General features: G+C 27.1%; 1 protein-coding gene and 1 long non-coding RNA gene across 3 annotated transcripts in view; one reads left to right on the top strand and one right to left on the bottom strand.

The window, feature by feature from the left end:
- Window positions 1–13316, top strand: part of LOC129980982 (uncharacterized) — a 57793-nt gene extending 44477 nt beyond the window's left edge. The window contains exons 2-5 of the long non-coding RNA XR_008785281.1: window positions 2119–2208; window positions 10248–10325; window positions 11235–11370; window positions 13240–13316. This is a non-coding gene — a long non-coding RNA (uncharacterized LOC129980982). The remainder of the gene's footprint in view (window positions 1–2118; window positions 2209–10247; window positions 10326–11234; window positions 11371–13239) is intronic.
- The window catches only part of LOC129980966 (B-cell receptor CD22-like), a 679794-nt gene continuing 665584 nt past the window's right edge, over window positions 4576–18785 (bottom strand). Inside the window, exon 15 of one of the 2 annotated variants that reach the window (XM_056091523.1) lies at window positions 4576–8143. In XM_056091523.1, the coding sequence (XP_055947498.1) occupies window positions 7955–8143 (189 nt within the window). In that variant the 3' untranslated portion in view covers window positions 4576–7954. Of the gene's footprint in view, window positions 8144–16974; window positions 17275–18785 lie in introns of those variants that run through there. The other variant, XM_056091513.1, reaches the window with a different exon arrangement.

The raw sequence follows: 18785 nt of genomic DNA, 5'->3' as shown, positions 1-18785 counted from the left end.
CTGAATAAGAATATCTGCATTGTAGGGCATTAGTGTAGGGCATCATTGGCATTGGTTAATGCCAATGATGATATACTACTTCTTTTGTAAGGTCTGATTTTAATGATGAGCTATGAATTGTTATTTTAAATGAATGGGAAGTGTATATTTATAAATGGGTTTATATACATCATTTTTTTTATAAAGAAAGGAAATTAAAAGAAATGTTGCAAAAATTTTAATCAATTTAAACTGTATATCTTTAAAATATCTTTTGAAGGAAGACAAATTTTTGTTATCTTTACTGCTTTTGCGTATGCTTAAAAATTCTCAAAGTTTGTAAACAATATTTATGATTATTATTCGCAATTTTCTAATATTAACATAATTGTGGATTCTATCCGAATATGATTTTTATTTAGGCTGAACTCATTTGTGGCCTTTAATCATAAAGTGATAAGAAGTAACAAGTAATTATATACAAAAATGCATGTAAAATGGAGAATTTTCTATTGAAAAATAAACATTTTGTATTCGATACTAAAATTAGTTCTGAATGTATTGCTTTTAGGTCTGTAATTGTGTTTTTTACTTATTATTAATTTACTTATTATTATTAAGTTCTTATTATTAATTGAACACAGAATTTTTTCGGGTTAGAAAGTGTGAATAAAATATCATAAAATTGCGTATTTTATGATATTTTATTAAGATATATTAGATAAGATTTTGAAATTTATGATACTCGAGCATTTCCAATATAATTTTAAGATATAATATATTCAATTCCTATATATTAAAAGTCATTTTCAATATATAAGTAATTGTTATTTCCGATGGTAATATGCTCTGAAAACATAAGACTTTCTATGGAAATGATAGTCACAGCTCATCAGAAATTGTAATTTAGGAAAAAATATCTTCCTGGCATGAGTTTTATTTTGATGATAATTAATATATTTTCATCGTTGAAAATTGGATGATGTTTCAAAAAAGTATTAGTGCCAATTTCTAAATGGAAAATATGCCTTTTTTATATATTTCATTCGATTACACTGATACTAGCAACTTTATGATCATGATATTTCTAAATAAATTTTTAAAACTTTTCTGTCAGATAATTAATAACGATCATAAGCTCTATATATTTCCTGTTAATAACCATTATAAATTATATTTAATACATGTAAATTATTTAACATGTTATGCTTATAAAGGCAAGATAGAAATTTTAATTCTGGAGTTTTTAATTTTAAATAAAAAAAAATGAAATGTCGTTGCATTTTGCTAAAGTCAAAAATAAATTTTTGTTTCCTTAAATTTGAATAAAATAATAATTTCTAAAGTTTTTTAATATAGTACAATATCTACTAGATATCAATAAAAAATATTTTTCAAATAATCTATAAAAATATTCATAAATATCTCAAATCATTAGTATTTTTGAAGAAAATGCTGTTTTTAATACTTTTTTAATTATGAATGGTAGATAAAATTAAATAAAATAAATATTTGATTCTATGAATTACATTGTATGAAATAAATTCAAATATTAAGTTATTTAAATTACAAATAATACTGAAAAAAAAGTTCATCTAAAATATGTTATATCTTTGTCTCCATTTGCTTTTTTTGCAGATGTACTTAAATATGTCGGAGATCTGTGCTCCACGTCACTGTTCATAATACTTTAAAAAAATAGCTTTCGTAAAGATTGCAATTCAAAATAACTATATTTAATTATCTAATGTTACATTTGCATTTAATTTAATATTTAATATCTTGGAAAAATGCGGTAACTAATTATCAGCATGTATAATCACCACAACAGTCTGTAAACGTGATAGTAGTTTAAAAATACACCCGCCTCTTTTTTTTCTATGTCATTATCAGATGTGTAAATATCAACTTCTGTTTTAATGTCAAACAACTGAAGATGAATTTTCTTATGTTTAAAGTAACTGATTTATCAGTTACTTTTACCCAATCATGATAAATAATATTTAAACTTTTTCATTATACTCCCCCTTTATGAAGCAAATTGAAGGTTACTGCTAATGATTCTTTTTAGCATTTTTTTTGTTTTGAATTCGAAAATATATTTTCTTCTGCTACTAATTTTTTCAATCTTTTTTTTAGCGATTTGTTTTGGATGGCCTGTTCATGAACTTAAGATCATATTGCAAAGACACGAGTCTTATTATGGTGAATTTAAGTCTAAAATGTCATGTAAGTAATAATTTTTCATTAATTTCTTTATGAGCACTAATGAGGATATTTCCTACTGTAATTTCTATCAATCAATTTGTAACAACAACATCTGAGATATTAGACTTTATTAGACTGAGATATTAGAGGACTTTAATCTAGAAGGTATTGCCTTTTAATATTCTATAATTTCAAATTTAATTTGGAGATAACAATTCAGATCTACAATTATATAATTGGTGTTGCATATCATAAGAAAATTTCACAAAAAATTGAAATGATATTGAATTCTATGAAGCTAAGTATTTACGAAATGTTTCTGAATGAATACTTAAGTCCTATTGAAAAATTCTTCAAATATTCCCACAACTTTTACACAATTTGGATTTCTATTGGTGCGTAAGATTCTAAAGTGATCTTAAAAATTTGACTTTTCTACGCCAAAAGCAACTGCAGTTTTTGATGGATTGCAAAATACATCGAGTTTTTTTTTTTTTTTCTTATACTATGCCTGATAGTGTTTCTAAGAGTTTTGCATATAAAACTCTTCTACTGATTTCCTCTATGATCAGAGGATAAATATATTTGAACAAACTTTGATTTAGTTGACATTTAAACTTACAATGGCATTTGTATTTATTTATTGTATTTTGTATAGTTATTATTTATTGTACAATGGCATTTATATTATATCTATAATTTATTATCTAATCTTTCAAATATCACATAAATTTCAAAAGCTCAGATATTATTAATTTTTGAATATGCGGTTACATAATTTGAAATAACAACTAATATATTTAACTCAAAATAATTGCCCTTGCTTTAAAAGATGGTTATTGTCATTGACATCGAGCGTCATCTATAGAAAAGGCATGATTTCATTAGAGAAAAAAAAATCACTTCTGAATTTCTAAAACTGTGGTTCCTCTCATATTTTCTGGTCCCAACACTCATAGAGATTCTACTAAGGGAATCGTAAAATTTAATTAGCAAAATTAATTTCAAAACCTATAATAATATCATAAAAATGTTGAAAAGTGAAGTATTTATTTATATTTTTTTGGCATGCATCTTAATAAAATATTTTGTTTTCTTACTTATGTATATTTGACATTAATAACGTGCATAGCCTTCATCTTATTGAAGCATAATCTAAAAATTAAGAATACTTCGAGAAAGCCTGTTTTGAAGTTTTAATTCAAATCCCTTTATTACAAAATATATACTGTCGGACATAATATATTTTTCTGTTAAAACAAGCATAGGTTTTTCCTATAAAATATTTATTTTAATACAAATAAATAAATATTAATAATGCAAATAAGTAAAATTGGTGTTTTATTTGTTGGAGAATTTAGTATAAACTCATGAATTTTAGAAATTGTGAAATTCTAGTCACTCTTTCAAAAATCCTCTCGTATTTGCCTATTCCTTCTGACTGAGAATCTTCACGATTCTAGAAGCAGGGAACTTGAAGTGATGTTGAAGTTAAAGATAATTAAAATATATTTATATTCAATAAATTCTAAAATTTTATTGAGTAAAAGTGTAATGATAATAATTAGAATTTTTAGAATTTTGTTTATTAGATTTTTTTTTAGTTTCTCTAAAATTATGGACTCTATACTTAAAAATAATCTCTATTTTGAAATATTTGTGGCATTCTATTTTACACTTTTGATTAGAATTTTTATGCCTTAATAGCTTTAGAAACTAGAAAAAATATAATTAGTACTTTAATCTTAAAACAGATTTTAACAATCAAATTATTTATTATAATTACTTTGATGTAAGAGCCGGCATCCTGGTCTAGGAGTAGCGCATTTTCTCCGTTATCTTGGCGTTCCGAGTTCGAGCCCGGTTCGGACATGGTGTGTGAAAGAGCTGTGTTCAATCCGTGAGGTGTGTGAAAGAATCCCTCCCCCCGCTGTAAAAAAGGGTTGTGCAAGCAATTGTACGAGTGTCATCTCTATATGGGCTAGAAGTTGGACATCTGCCTGTGAGTGCTCAGGTGCCTTTACCCTAGGAAGCTACTACACAAACTCGAATTAAATTTTGAACTTCATCAGCGGTCTTGCCTATGACAAGTGCATAAGTAACAACAACAACTTTGATGTAAGAGTGAGCCAAACTCATATACTAAATAAAACACCTAGATATTTAAACATTCTTTTATCAAGCCATGACGAATTATCTTGATTAATTAATCAAATATAATTAATAAATTATTTTTATGAAAAATACTAAATATTTTTTTTAATTAACTTTCATCCCAAAAATCTTTTAAAATCCTGTTACTTGGAAAAAGTGGGTGTGTTTTAAAAGTTTTAAGTGGGTTGTGTTCAGAAAAATACGCCAATCAATAACAATCAAAATAATCAAAACTACAATGGAGCAAGTAGTTTATTTTTTTTCCATCTAGTATATGATCACTATCAATCAACCAGGGAAATTCAGCACAGAAATAAAATGAAAATTTCGTTTCTAAAAATGTACATAACAATCCTTTGGCGCATGCCATTTGTATATACTGTCAAACTACACAAACATAAAAAGAAAACAACAAAATAACAAATAATTTCTTGGCATATCACAGAGCATTATTTTCATTATTTCATCTGTTATCCTGTAAAACACTCGATTTAAATTAATAAATGAACTAAAGATAATTGATTATCATTCTCATAATAGCCTATATTGAGGAGGGAATATTTGTAAAACACAGCACTGAAGAAATTTGACGCTGCTCTTTTTAGACACTTTTTTTCAAGATTTCTTAGAAAAGCATTCAAAGCTTAAAATAATTGCAAAATTCTTGTATTTTAAATAACTTATTTTTCTATTGCAAATAAAAAAAAAACTTTATAAAAAGACAAATTTTTAAAAAGATTGCTTGCAAAGTTTAAGTTGTTTATTTCAAACTTACAATTATAATGAATTTATTGTATTACAAATGGATTATTGATTAGTTATTTCAGAGATTGTAGGAAAAGTGTTTTTCTCTTCTTATTTTTCTCTGCAATATATATTAGAAGGGAAACAAAGTAATATGTTAGTGATATGTTAAGCTATAAAAATAAGCAAAAAATATAAAGACGTAGCAAAATGTTCTACGTGAAAAGAATAAATGACGTTTTCAAAATTATATTTAACATTCACCATATATTTAAATTTTTAACAAAGAAATTCGGAACTAAATAGATAATAATAAGTCATTTAAAGTAAAAATATGCTGCTAGTGATTAATTTTTTTTTCTCTTTCTTTAAACGGTGGGATAACTTGCATATTTTCCTGACTTAAATATTAGAAAGTTTTGGAAAAATTCATTTTACGCCATTTGGAAAAAACTAATGCAATTTAATTTTGTAAATTTTGCTTATTTCTGTATTAAAAAATTATTAATTCTGAGATAAACCATTTTTTACAAGATCTAATTTCTACAGATGATTAACAGAAATCATATTGAAAAAATTGTTTCTGAGAAATTTTAGATTCGAACGCTACACTAATAATAAAATATTGAATGCAGAGTGCCTTGCATGTGAAATAGTGAGCTGCATCAGTTCAATGAAATTTCTCTAGAAAATATGTGTCTGAACCCGCAACTTTATAGTTAGCATTTTTAATAAATTCACATATTTACTTCAATTGTATTTGTTGTAAGGAAATGAAATCTGATTCTTTTTTTAATATTTGAATTATAATATAAAATTTATAAAAAAAATTATGTTTCTTCTATTTAGGAAAGAACTTTCCATAATTCATTTTTTTTAAAAACGTCTGCTTGTTATAATACCAGTTAACACTAGAATATAAATAATATTCATATTTTTTATAGAAAAAATGTATTTTATGAATAGCTTTGCAAATTGTTTTTAATAGTACTTGAGACAGTTCATTGTTCTATTTGGTATATTATTTGTATTTTATTAATACTTAAGCAGTCAATTTTCATTTAAAAGCAAGTTTGAAAGAATAAACATGCAAATCGAGTGAATATATAGCTCCACTCAGAAAAATTAATTTTTATTAAGAGAGTTAATGTTATTAGTAATAATTTTATAATTGTATTGTTTACATAAATTTCATTTTTTTTCTACGCTCTAATCTTGCTTACATCATAAAATTCTTAAAAATAAGTACTGATCTCATTTGTTTTGTGAAGAGCACCATATGTCCTAATAAGTACATATCTAATTACAAAATGTACATGTTTAGATATTTAAAATGTCAATAATTTCAAAATTTTAACAAACTTTTAAGTCCATCCTCAACAATATTAAACACATAACTTATAAATGGAAGGATTATTAAATTTATTGGAAACTTTTATATTGTGTTACATGATTTTTAAAAAATATTAAATCATAGATTATAGTATTAAAAACTTTTGCTCATCATCAAAAATGAATTAACATGGCTTACACTATATGCATGTCAAACATCATGCTTAGTAAAGTAATATTCCATGCATTAATTATGTCTTAACTGAATATATTGTGTGTCGGTGTTTTAAATATTTACTATTAATAACAAAGCAAATTATTAATAGACTTGGGAAAAATTTAATTATCTATCGGATGAAATATTCTCAAAAAGCGTGTGAATAATTTCAGTGCGATATAAAATGCAATGGGGATTATTTGTACAATCAACCCTTCATATATGTTTTATAAGAAATACTAGTTTTCATTGCAATTAATAATCTGCATTGCTACTTGATATGTACAAAGGACACAATTTTTCTTCATACTAAATTAATAAGCTCCTCTTAAAAGTATTGGCAATAGTTGCGGCTAGTACACCAGCAGCACTTCAACAACACTAATACTTTTAATCATCCACAAAACATTTTTTTTTTTTTACGTACATTAAATATTTGCCATCTGTCAAAGAAAAGCAGTTCATTTTGGGAGTTTCGCGATCTGTTTCCAGGTTGGTTTTCCAGAAAATATCGCAAATCTGGCTTTGAATTTGAACCGAGCTAGATATTTCTTGTACCTCACACCCACGTAATGTGCAAGAACCAGAGAGCAAAGAAAAAAAACCATCAAAGGCAGCGACAGCAGTAATGATTTTAATTACACGAAGAAGGCGAAAATTCATTCCTTTCGAAACTGAAGAGCATTATTGAACATATGGTGGGTGAGTGTTGAGGTACTTGAGTCCAAAGGACGTAGTGAGCTGAGTTGGTCTGTCTGTAAAACAGGCCAACGATGGGTGAATGATGATGAACGTAAAAGCTTTCCATCATCAGTCACGGTGATATCCAGTCACGTGACTTTCAGATGTGTGATCAGTGCTCTTTATACTGCGATGAAGATCAACTTCTCGCATCGGTCAAATTCAAAGCTTAATTTATTTCTCATTCACTTATCGATATTAATCTCCATCCTTTCAATATAATATGAAGAGATTACATGTAACATCTTCATTCCCTGGAGATAGCATCCACAGGTTTGACAGTGTTACTTTCTTTCAAGGAAAACGACTCTGGTAAATGGAATACGAAACTCTTTGGCAAAAACACAGTGAAACAAGCAATAATAACAAAAGAAGATGACAATATTCGGATGAGAAGATTTCAAATTATCTTCAGCTGCAGTTATGTCCACAAAAAAAATCGACTGTTATTGTTCGCCTTTTAAGACCATGACCTCTCTTTCAGTTTGCTTTTTATCAAAAACAGTATCCCATTTCGACATCGAGTTCACCTTTAGCCATCACTCTGAGGGGCACTCATTTGCTTGTAGAGTGGTTAGCTCAGATTCCGAGAGAGTCGAAGAGCCCTCCTTTTTTGGTCTTGGGTGGCAAAGGAGGCTCCTTTGGTTTCTTACCAATGCCCTTCGGTGGCAAAGGAGGCTTCATCCTAGGATCAGGGACCTTTCCCGCTTTCACATCATCGTACAAGTCCGCATACACCATTTCGTCACTGCTGTCCGGTTTGTAAGGCTGAAAGACAAAACCACCAGTGAATGAAAAGGAAAGATTGAAATAAAAATATATTACTTAAATTGCCCATCCATAAAAAATATACTCTTGGCTTTTAAATATCTATGTATTCCTATCGCTAGATTTATATTTACTGTCATACCTTAAATATATGTTCAGATGATTAGTCAGAGGCAGAAATAAAGTAGTCCATGAATCAAAAATTATCAAAAATAATTATAATTGCTGCATGTAATGTATATTTTTATAGAAAAGAGAAATTATCCTGTTCTATGAAAAGGACGTTAAATATTTGTTTTAAAATTTATTACAATGGATAAATAAATACCTCAATATCAAATTATATCCAATGTGCTTTCTATATAGTAATACTTGTTTCATGAGCACAAAAAAATTATATTATAGTTCCAGTTCCAGTTCCAGAGTTCCAGTAATGGCATTTCCATTCTTGAACTTATAAAATAATTAGATTATGGTTTTGTAATTATCGATTATAAAAATACTGCTTGGTTTTTATATACATGGAATCGTGTTACATTCTCGGATTAACTTTCCTGTTTTTTTTATTATGACTAATAGCCTTATCTATTCAAAATAAATGTCTGCATTTGCTGCATGAATATTTTAAACTACAAAGATGTCTCTGCTATTACTTTCTAAAATAAATTTTAATTAAAACTCTTAATTTAGTAACAGTTATTACGAATTCAGATGAACAATTAAAGTGGGAGTATTTCATTATTCATTTAACTTCGATTTAATTATAAACGGATGTTAATGCATTTCGAATTGTAAGATAAAAAATAAAATATACTTTCACCGCATTTGTGATGTAACAAAGGGTTTAAATCAAACAATTGGTTAAAATCAACATGTCTCACAAAATCTGATTGCTCAAAACAATAAATATCAAGTTTTGATGAACCAGGGATGGTTCAGAGATTTTATTAAAATACTTTATGCTTCGTCTTTTATATGAACATCAAATTTAAAAGGAACATAAAAGGAAAGATCTTTAATGGATGATACAACTCAACTCATTTATTCATCATAGGATGTCCTAATAAATAAACCTCTAACATTCTTTTATTGCCACTAAGAGCTATTTTATTAGCTGCTCGACAATAAAATAAAGTTGGTTAATGGTATTAAGTAATTTGAGAGAGTCTTTTACTTGTACTCCGCCCTTTTTAATCTGTTAAAAGAATGTTATAATTACGTTATATCGAAGCGTTACACAATTCAGGTTATAATAAGAGCATCAATTAAGCTAAATATTGACAGAGAACTACTAAAATCTCAATTGATTCATGCTATTACGCAAACGAGATTTCTGTGGATAACATAGCTTTTGAATGTGCATCACAACTTGGAGTATTTTGTGCAATTGTTCTTGATTTCAAGAAGTTTCCATTTTTATACTTACAATTTTTCTATTGGATTTTAGCCAATGAAATGAATATTTAATTCATGGAAATGAGAACTATGGGAAGAATTTAATTCTCTTTTCAAGAATTTTATTTACTTCAAAATGAAGAAGAAAGAGATTAACTTTCATTTGAATTATTTCCATTAACATGATTCGCTACTTGATTCAAATCAGAAAGTCTTGATTTCAATTTTAATTTGATAATAGCTGAAATTTGGTACGTAATTTTTGCAATCAGTAACACACTTTTTCAATGCATAAATTTCACACAAGTATTAAAAGAACCTAATAATAAAGTTTACTTAATAAATAAATTAAGAATTTTGACAATGTATATGAAGAACATTTCTTTCGAAAATTGTATTTAAAACTAATAAAGTATTGGAAATTGTTTTTAATACTGATTAAGTATAAGCAAGCATAAAACAATTTTAATTCATGCACAATCAAGTAATTTAAAAGGGAATACATAATATAATAAAGCAGTTAAATAAATATTTTGGTTTATAACACGGAATAAATTTAATATATATACTTTTTTCATTTTCCTATATGTTGAAGTGATACTACTTTGTATGAAGTTTGTATATAACTTTAGAAAATTTGGTAATTATTAATATATCTGATCATGCACTTGTATAAAAGATTTTTAAATATTTGATGCTTTTATTATAGGTTTCCAGCATCATACATAATTTGGAGTTAAATTTTATAGAATAACAAATGGAATGTACATTTAAAGTTCTTTGGAAGGTAAGTTGTAGTAAAACATACTGTTAGTTATTACTTACCGATTTTTACATTATGTAATTTTTAGAAAATCCTTAACTGGAAGAATTTTTATATCTATATATTTTTACATCACAGTTCATTATTTTATCTCTTGTAATATTTTGGACGTCAACTATATATCAGATATCTTAATTTTTAAGATTACTCTTTGTGACTTTGATAACATAAATATTTATTCATTTTAGTATTTTAGTTTGATGAAAAAAAGAAATATATCACAGACAAAATCCTAAAATAATTTCCTGTAATGTTAAACAAAAATTACTTCCACTGTGCCATGCATCACTGGACATCATTAATCATTTTTGGTTATGAAATAAAAAAGGAAATATAGTTGAAGAATAAAATAAAAGACTACATAATTTTTATGTCTGTGGAGCAAAAACCAGGTTTCTGAGGCTTATTTCACCACGTAAAATTCTCCTCAACTGCTGTATTTTTGCGTGTTTATTTTATCATAAAAACAACTGTAATAAAAGAGAACAAATAATAACGGACTCCATGAAAAGTTATTTTTCTACATCGTCAATCTGGCGTAAAAATTCTCTCGCTCTGTTTCACGTTCCATCAAACTGTACGAACTGCCGTTAATTTAGCTTTTGCGAGCTGATTTTTGGACGCCATTTTCTCCAAGCTCAAGTGGAGTTGAGGAGTCTTCTTTATCTCTAGTTCGCACTCAGCGGAAGTTGGTAAAAGATCGTCTGCCTTTTTCATTCTCAGATAAATCAGAAGAAAACGATAATAAAAAAACATTTATAGGCAGAACTGGGAAAGAATTTTTTCCTCCGGAAATTCCGGATATAGCATTCGGTCCGTTTTTAATGGGATAGACACACACTCATTTTTTTATTTCTTCCTTTTCTTATGAAGAGAAAAAAGAAGATATAGAATATCTGGATGAGAAAAGTCAGAGAAAGGGAATTAAACTCATACTTCGATCTGCTCGATAAGAAACGTATTTCAAGAAAAGAATGGAATCACTATACATCATAAACAGTCATTGAAAGTAGGCCTTTTTTTGTTATCTTGAAGCTAAAAATATGAGTATCTTCCTTTCATAAAAATATCTTCTGTAAATTAAGTTCCAAAAAACTTCATGCCCATGATAGGAAAAACTAATTAATGGAAAGACTAACCCAGTAAATATTAATTTACTTTATTTTGATAAATTAATAATTTATTATTTAAAATTAAGAAGGATAAAAACCAGTTACAAACATTTTTTAAAATTTAATTTAACATTATTTAAAATTTGAATTTAGTTTTCTGCCCTCTGAAAAATGAAAGTTCTAATTTATGTGGCAGTTTATTTTTTAATCATTGAAAATGATGCATATATCAAAAATTATCCTATTCCTTATATATGTATTGAATGGAAACTAGAATTTTACTTTCATTATATGCATGTGAAGATAGAAGAAAGACAGTATGTTTTATGTGCTTATCTAACTGATAAAAGAAGGCCACGATTTAAAAATTAGAAATATTTAATTTCCCTTGTTCTAGAAAATATATAGACCTCCTGAATGCTAAACAGTTGAAATAACAGTCGTTAATCAGGTAATGTGCTTAAAGAAAATAAAAGCCACCAAAACCAATCATTAATTGCAGTAGTATTTGAATTTAAAATCCATATGATATATAAGAAAGTCATTATCATATATATTTTACAGTCGATATTCGACATAATTACTTTGGCTGTATATTATATTCATTTTAAATAACCGACAATTTTACAATGAAATAACATTTTAGAAAATTATTATATTTTTCTGCAATTTTTTCCCAATACAGAATAAAGACAGAATAAAATAATAAATAACTTAATGTCATTTTCGCTGTTTTTGAAAATATGCCTAAACTTCCATATTTAACGAATAATCCTTTTTTAATACTAAAAACAGTATTTATGAAATGAATGCGAAATTATTTATATGGAAACAATTAACATTTACAAACTAATCTTAATAATTAATTTTGAAACAATATTTAAATCGTTATTATGATACATTGCATTGGCAGTCTATATTGAATGATTAGTCCATGGGATTTCTGCTCTTTGTATTAAATGAAAAATTTGATTTATTGATAGAAGTATAATATTCTCAAAAATGTAATTTTTGGTTCAATTTCAAGTATATATATAGAGAGAGAGAGACAGAGAGAGAAATGATTTATCTAGGTTGTAATGCTGTGTTAAATCTGAAAGTTTCTCCATTTAACAATTTTGTCAGATAATTTTCTTTTTCATGATCTAAAATGTCTGAAATCATTTGTTTTTAGTTAAAACATTACGTATGATTTTATCAAGATGGTTCGAACGAAACTTTTCGTTGCCATTTATTTTAGCAAAATCATAGAATGTTGTGAGGCAAATGTAAAAATAATTGTACAATTGACAATTTTTTTTAACTTTAGATGAAAAATATATATACATATTTTATTTTGAGACGATCTTTTTCATTTTTAAATAAGTGCAAACTTACAATATCAGATTAAGTACATGTAAAAATAGTTCGAAATTTAGCTTCATGCAAAACAATTGATTTGTATTTAATTAATATTTCCCTAAAATAAACATCTAAAAAAATTTAAAATACTATCTAGTTTTGAATACAATCAAATGCTCAAGAAATATATTTTATATATTTTAATCATATATTGTATTCTTATTATTTATTTATGATTAATATATTAACTTTTCTATTAACCTTAAATTATGCAAAATTGCCAGCAAATTTCCTTAAATTATTGTATGAAGAATCGATTTGATTTCGAAGCAAGTTAAAATGTAAATTGATTTATATCCATTTTTATTTCTCCATGCATTCCTTCAATAATTTCTTCAAACTTTGTCGCAGAATTTTTTTTTCAGATTTCAGAGCTTCAAATTGCTGGTGATACATCATAAAAACGTACCTAAACGTCGAAATAAACGCTTTTCTAGGTAGCATTCTATATTCCAGCGAAATTGAAGAAAATATTCGAAAAAGTATTCCACATTTTTCCTTCTATTGCCTTCAGGCGCATGAAACACGGAACATCCATTACACAGCCTGGCACAAAATGGCGGCAACTGAATAGGACACCAGAAGAATTTTTCGATTTCTGAGAATGGAGTGGAAACTGAGTTATTCTTCGTTTTAGATTATTGGCATTCGGAAACCATAAATTTTGAAGCTGCCACTACACCATAAATAAAACAAATTTAAAATACGTTTTTGTTTGTAGTTGAGATTTCGAAATCTGAATTTGTATTCAAGAAAAAAAAATAGCATAAAATACCAAAGGGAAAGCCTTACCACTCATTCAAAAATTATTAGCATATATCCCAATGCTCGAAGTTTTCTTTAAGATTGAATGAGATTTGGGAGAAAGAAAGATAAAAACCGATTTCATGTTCAACAAAAGGGTATCTTTATACTTTTACGAGAGAAGGAAGTTTAAATTGACTTTGATAAATGATTTCATTCAAAAAAAAATAATAACATTCATCTGATTATCTTTCATAGCAAAAGTTTTATTTCATTGCGATTTATTAAAACAAATTTTTTTTCCGCCAATGTGATAAATATAGAGTTCGCATTTATGAACACTAGGTTCAGTATAAATGCACAGTATAGCGAATATACAAACTTTTCTAATGAAGAAATTTCGTTGCTGATATAGTATATATATATATATATATATATATATTCAGTGTTTATATAATATCTTAAGACTGGCCAATTATGGCTTGTATAGTTATATTCAATTCATTACATGGTTAAATATGAAATATTGCTTAACGTGTTTAGTTTTTTTTTAATGTAGTAATATTTTTAATGAATATTTGAAAAGATTTTATTCTCTAAAAACTATTAAATAAACAAGTTTTCCTTAACATTATATATCTAATATTTTTGCTAATTATGACTGAGTTTAAAATAATTATTTTTATTGTAGGTAATGACAAATCTATATCAATATTAATTTTCGCTAAATTTAATTTTTATTTTTGACTTAGAACATAAAAAGTTACGCTTGCATTGTTAAAATTACTTTTATTTCCGGAGTTTCTTTTTCCCTTGCCTATATAATTTTAAATATACAGTAATAAATACTTTACGCAATATTAAAATTTACAAAATCTTATGAAATTCATTAGTTTGTAACAAGAAAGACTTAGTGACAGCCAAATTCAAAATAAAATATAATCTGTCATTTATATTTATATATAAACCCGTACTCCCATTTTCTCGTTTTGCAATAAATAAATGACCTTCGGAAAAGAGCTTAAAATTTATTAAAGAGATATTACTCTTGGAAAGTGTACAAATTCCGAAGCCTCAACAGTAATATTTTAAATACATTTGTTGGGATGAATTGACAAAATATGTATATATTTTTCTTTTTATAATTTTATGTGAAACTGATAGAAATAAAATTATTTATATTTTATAGTATTATTATTACTACCAAATTATATCATTAATATATTATAGTGTTTGAATTTAATTACATAAGACATTTTGCGTCAGTTAAAGCATCAAATGACAAATAGTTCACGCAATGATTTGGAAAATTTTAATATAAACCGAAAATAAATCTACTCTTAAAGTTGTTTAAACGTTATATTCCAATCAAAAAAAAAAAAAAAAATTTCTTAAATGATTTTTCTATACATTCGAAAGTTTCCAGAGTGTCTTTCTTCCCCCCAAATCAAAATCTTACCTTTGGCAGCCTCTGATGTGAACTTGAGCGTGGCATATTTGGTCAACTGTTTGCTCACAGGTTGTGCCTGATGAAATGGTAACGCCAAATCGGCATATATCACTGAAGACGGATTAGAACATTTCTGTAACATGCATTTCAAGCACAACATGCAATGAAGATTAAACATGATCAGTACAAAACACATAGTAACTGAGCACACAAGACAAAACATATAATACAAAACACACAGTACAAAACTCACAGCAAACTATTCTAACAATAGTTAGTGAAACATGCGATGACACCATTTCATAAAGTTTTTAAATCACACATCTCTTCCAGACAGTATGGGTTAGGTGACTGAAAACAAATCACTTAGGACAAATTGGTATTTACGGAAGTCCTGCCAAAACCAATGAGCAGGATTAATGGGGTTGTAACAATGAATCAAGAAAATGAAGTCAATATCTCCCGGTGTCCGCCATTACAGGATGAATGGGCACTTCTTCCGTAAAGTCAGACTCTTTTAAGTTGACTCGGTAGCGCGTTTTATGTCTCCAGTTATTGTCGTCGAAAGTGATACGATAGAATTATTTCATCGGATGTTGCATTTATTTTTCCCTCGCCGTTTACTACTCCTACGCGAGATCATAAATCGAAAAAATGGTATTAGTTACATCTTAGGATAGATTTTCGTTTTCCTGAAATTCTGTTTCTCATTTCATGAAAAAGACAAAAAAATTTTTTGTTTTTATTTTTTGAAAAATAATAGTTTTCTTGTACATGTCTTTTTCGATTACCGTTTTATTTTTGTACTTGAAAGACAGGATGGAATAATGCTTCTTTTTCGATTTACAGAAACGCATTATTTTTTTTTTAAAGAAGTGAAGGAAAAACACTTGGAATTTTAATAAGAATTTTCTGTATAGTACTTTCGTTCTGAAATTTAAATTAAGAAATATGCGATACGAAATAGATTTTACTGCTTTGTAATTTTTAAATTGCGATAGATAATAGGAGTTTTCCTTTACTCTTTGTTTTTTAATATATTCTGTATTTTTAACTACAAAGTTACAGTTAAATGAATAAGATATAAATAACTGAAATTAAATAAAATTTGCTGAGATTTGAAATAACTCTTGAATGAAATTTTAAAATGTGATATAAATGTACAATCTTTAATTATTTTAATATTTATTGAGAAATTATATTTTATACTCTTTTGAATGATTACCAAAAATTACATATAAAAGTAACGAAGTTCTAAACTTCTTTCAAATTACACATCTTCATAACCTGCTTTTCCCACTAAGTGGAATATTACATTAAATTCTCCGTGGCATTGAAATTTTATTAAAATGTGAATACATGTTTGTATTTCTCTAAAACAGAAAAAGGAGCTATTCAATTTTGTAATGTTGATTTCATTCTATAATTAGAAAATTAATGAGTTATGAATTTGGCATTATTAATGTATATGCGAATTACGTACTATGAGTGTTCAGTTTAGTTCAAACTAATTATCTTTCTTTATATTTATTAAAATAAACTGGCTTCATAATTTTGAATCCTGACCAGCTGAGAAGAAAAACGCCGACATATTCTCCGAATAAGCACACCCACTTGATATTATTTAATACACGACGGTGGTTATTCGGTATTTAATAATATTTGATATTTGGTTCGGATTTACATATAAATATTGAATCAATGAGTTCCAATTTCCAGCAGCCCGGAGTTTTGCTATTGAAACTTATTACACATTTTGAATCCAAAATTTCAATTATTTTATTCTCTCATGCATGTCTGTATTTAATATCACGTTTAAATCCAAATATAACATGCTTATAACTGCATAAGTCCTGAATAAAAATTTTGATTGGTACTGCCACCATTTGTCATATATTTCTATGGGAACGAACCACAGAGATTAAAAATTGCAATTCGCTTCACCTACCTGCGAGCTACCCCCATTTTTTCTGGGATGGGGTAAAACCTCTGCCCATTCTGGAGAATCGGGCACTACCCCATGCTGTGGGCAGGGCTCTCTTTTCATAGAGCCACCCGATATCCACCGTTGGTCTGAGCTGTTCCACTGCTGCTGAGATTGCTGGGGGTTATAGTCTTGTCGACAGTACAAGACATTCTGATAGGCACGAGAAAAATCTGCAGGAAGTGACTGTCTCATGCGGGCACTTGGAAATGAAGGCACAGGCTGGTGGAAGCAGAATGAGTAAAACACACAGGCATGCAGTTAGTAGATTTCAAGGAATTCCATAAACAATAAGGGTATTTTTGTTAATATGTGGAAGGGAATATTACATTGTTGATAGTGTCAACTATATAATTACTTCTGAAACAACATGGACACTATCTAGAAACATTCAATTAAGGCATTATAAGTTGTTTCTACGCATAAGGTTCGAATAGAGTGGTTTACCGTTTTAAGTATCTTTGGAAAAAATCGTTAGTAAATCATGACTGAATATTTTTAATTTGAGATTGAGATTACTTCGATTCAAGATTTGATACCATACAAGAAAAAACAATTTCATGACATTTTTTATTGAAAAATTTCAGAGATCCTTAAATCAGTACACTACTATATTAAAATCATCAACAGAAAAAATAATCATTAATTTATTTTTTTTACTGCCGAAAAAGGTAGAACATTTATTGCATCAGAGTACCCATCATGCTGAAGGCTATACCGAAAGACAAGAAATATTTAAGACTAACATCGGTATCGTAAGGCAGTAATCATATCATTGGCCCTATTAAATTTCCAACCTTTATAAAATATTGAGAAATAACCACTGCGTTTTTGCTCCGGAATAAAGAAACTTAAGTATAGTTATTATTTCATACTGGCCCCAGTTTTCAGTAACATCATTTGGTATCCAACATATTTTATTATAATTCTGTATAAATAATGGATTCGTTACGATGAGATTTCATTAATTTGTAATATTTTTTTTTTTTTTTTTTTTTTACGTTTTTGATGGGTAAATGCCAAGTTCTTAAAAGATGTACAAAAATATTTGGGGGTTTTGCTTATACAAGATGGAAAAAAAAAATTAAAAAATGAATCTTGCTTTATTTTAAAATATGAAGCAAGCAACATTTTTAAATTGTAAATTTTAAAATCTTCTTAAAACTGTTGCATTAAAATAGCAGAATAACTAAGACAAACAATGTTAATAAATATTAATAAATATTACTTTGCTACGTAATTAAAATTCTTTACAGTTATTTAAAATAATTTGAAATTGAGGTTTTATTTTAACACAAAGAAATACGAGTCATAATAATGCATATTTCAAATATATCACAACTTTGTAAAAACATTAATCAATATGTTTCATCCTTCAAATGTAATGCATCTGAAGGATGGAAGGCTTATTTAAAAGCTTTTTTAATCTCTCAGAAATTAGTATTCTAAAGTATTTTTGAAAAAGAAAAAAAAAAAAAAAAACTCTCTTTCGCCAGTATTAAATTATTTTTTAGTTTAACCTATATTTCTTCATGAAAATTAATTAGCAATTTTTTTAATCAAAACCAAATTCTCAAAAACTAAACAAAATGTGATTTTCTCAGCATTATCATAAATGGAAAATAGTATGCAATTTTCAAAGCTTAATAATATTCATTTTCCTCTTATATTTTTCTTATGTGAAGCCTTTACTGCAATTGCACATTATTCATTTTGAATATTTTTAAGAAGAA

The sequence above is a fragment of the Argiope bruennichi genome, chromosome 1 (assembly GCF_947563725.1).
Source record: "Argiope bruennichi chromosome 1, qqArgBrue1.1, whole genome shotgun sequence".
Classification (NCBI taxonomy): Eukaryota; Metazoa; Arthropoda; class Arachnida; order Araneae; family Araneidae; genus Argiope; species Argiope bruennichi.
This window is presented reverse-complemented; position numbering and strand designations above follow the sequence as displayed.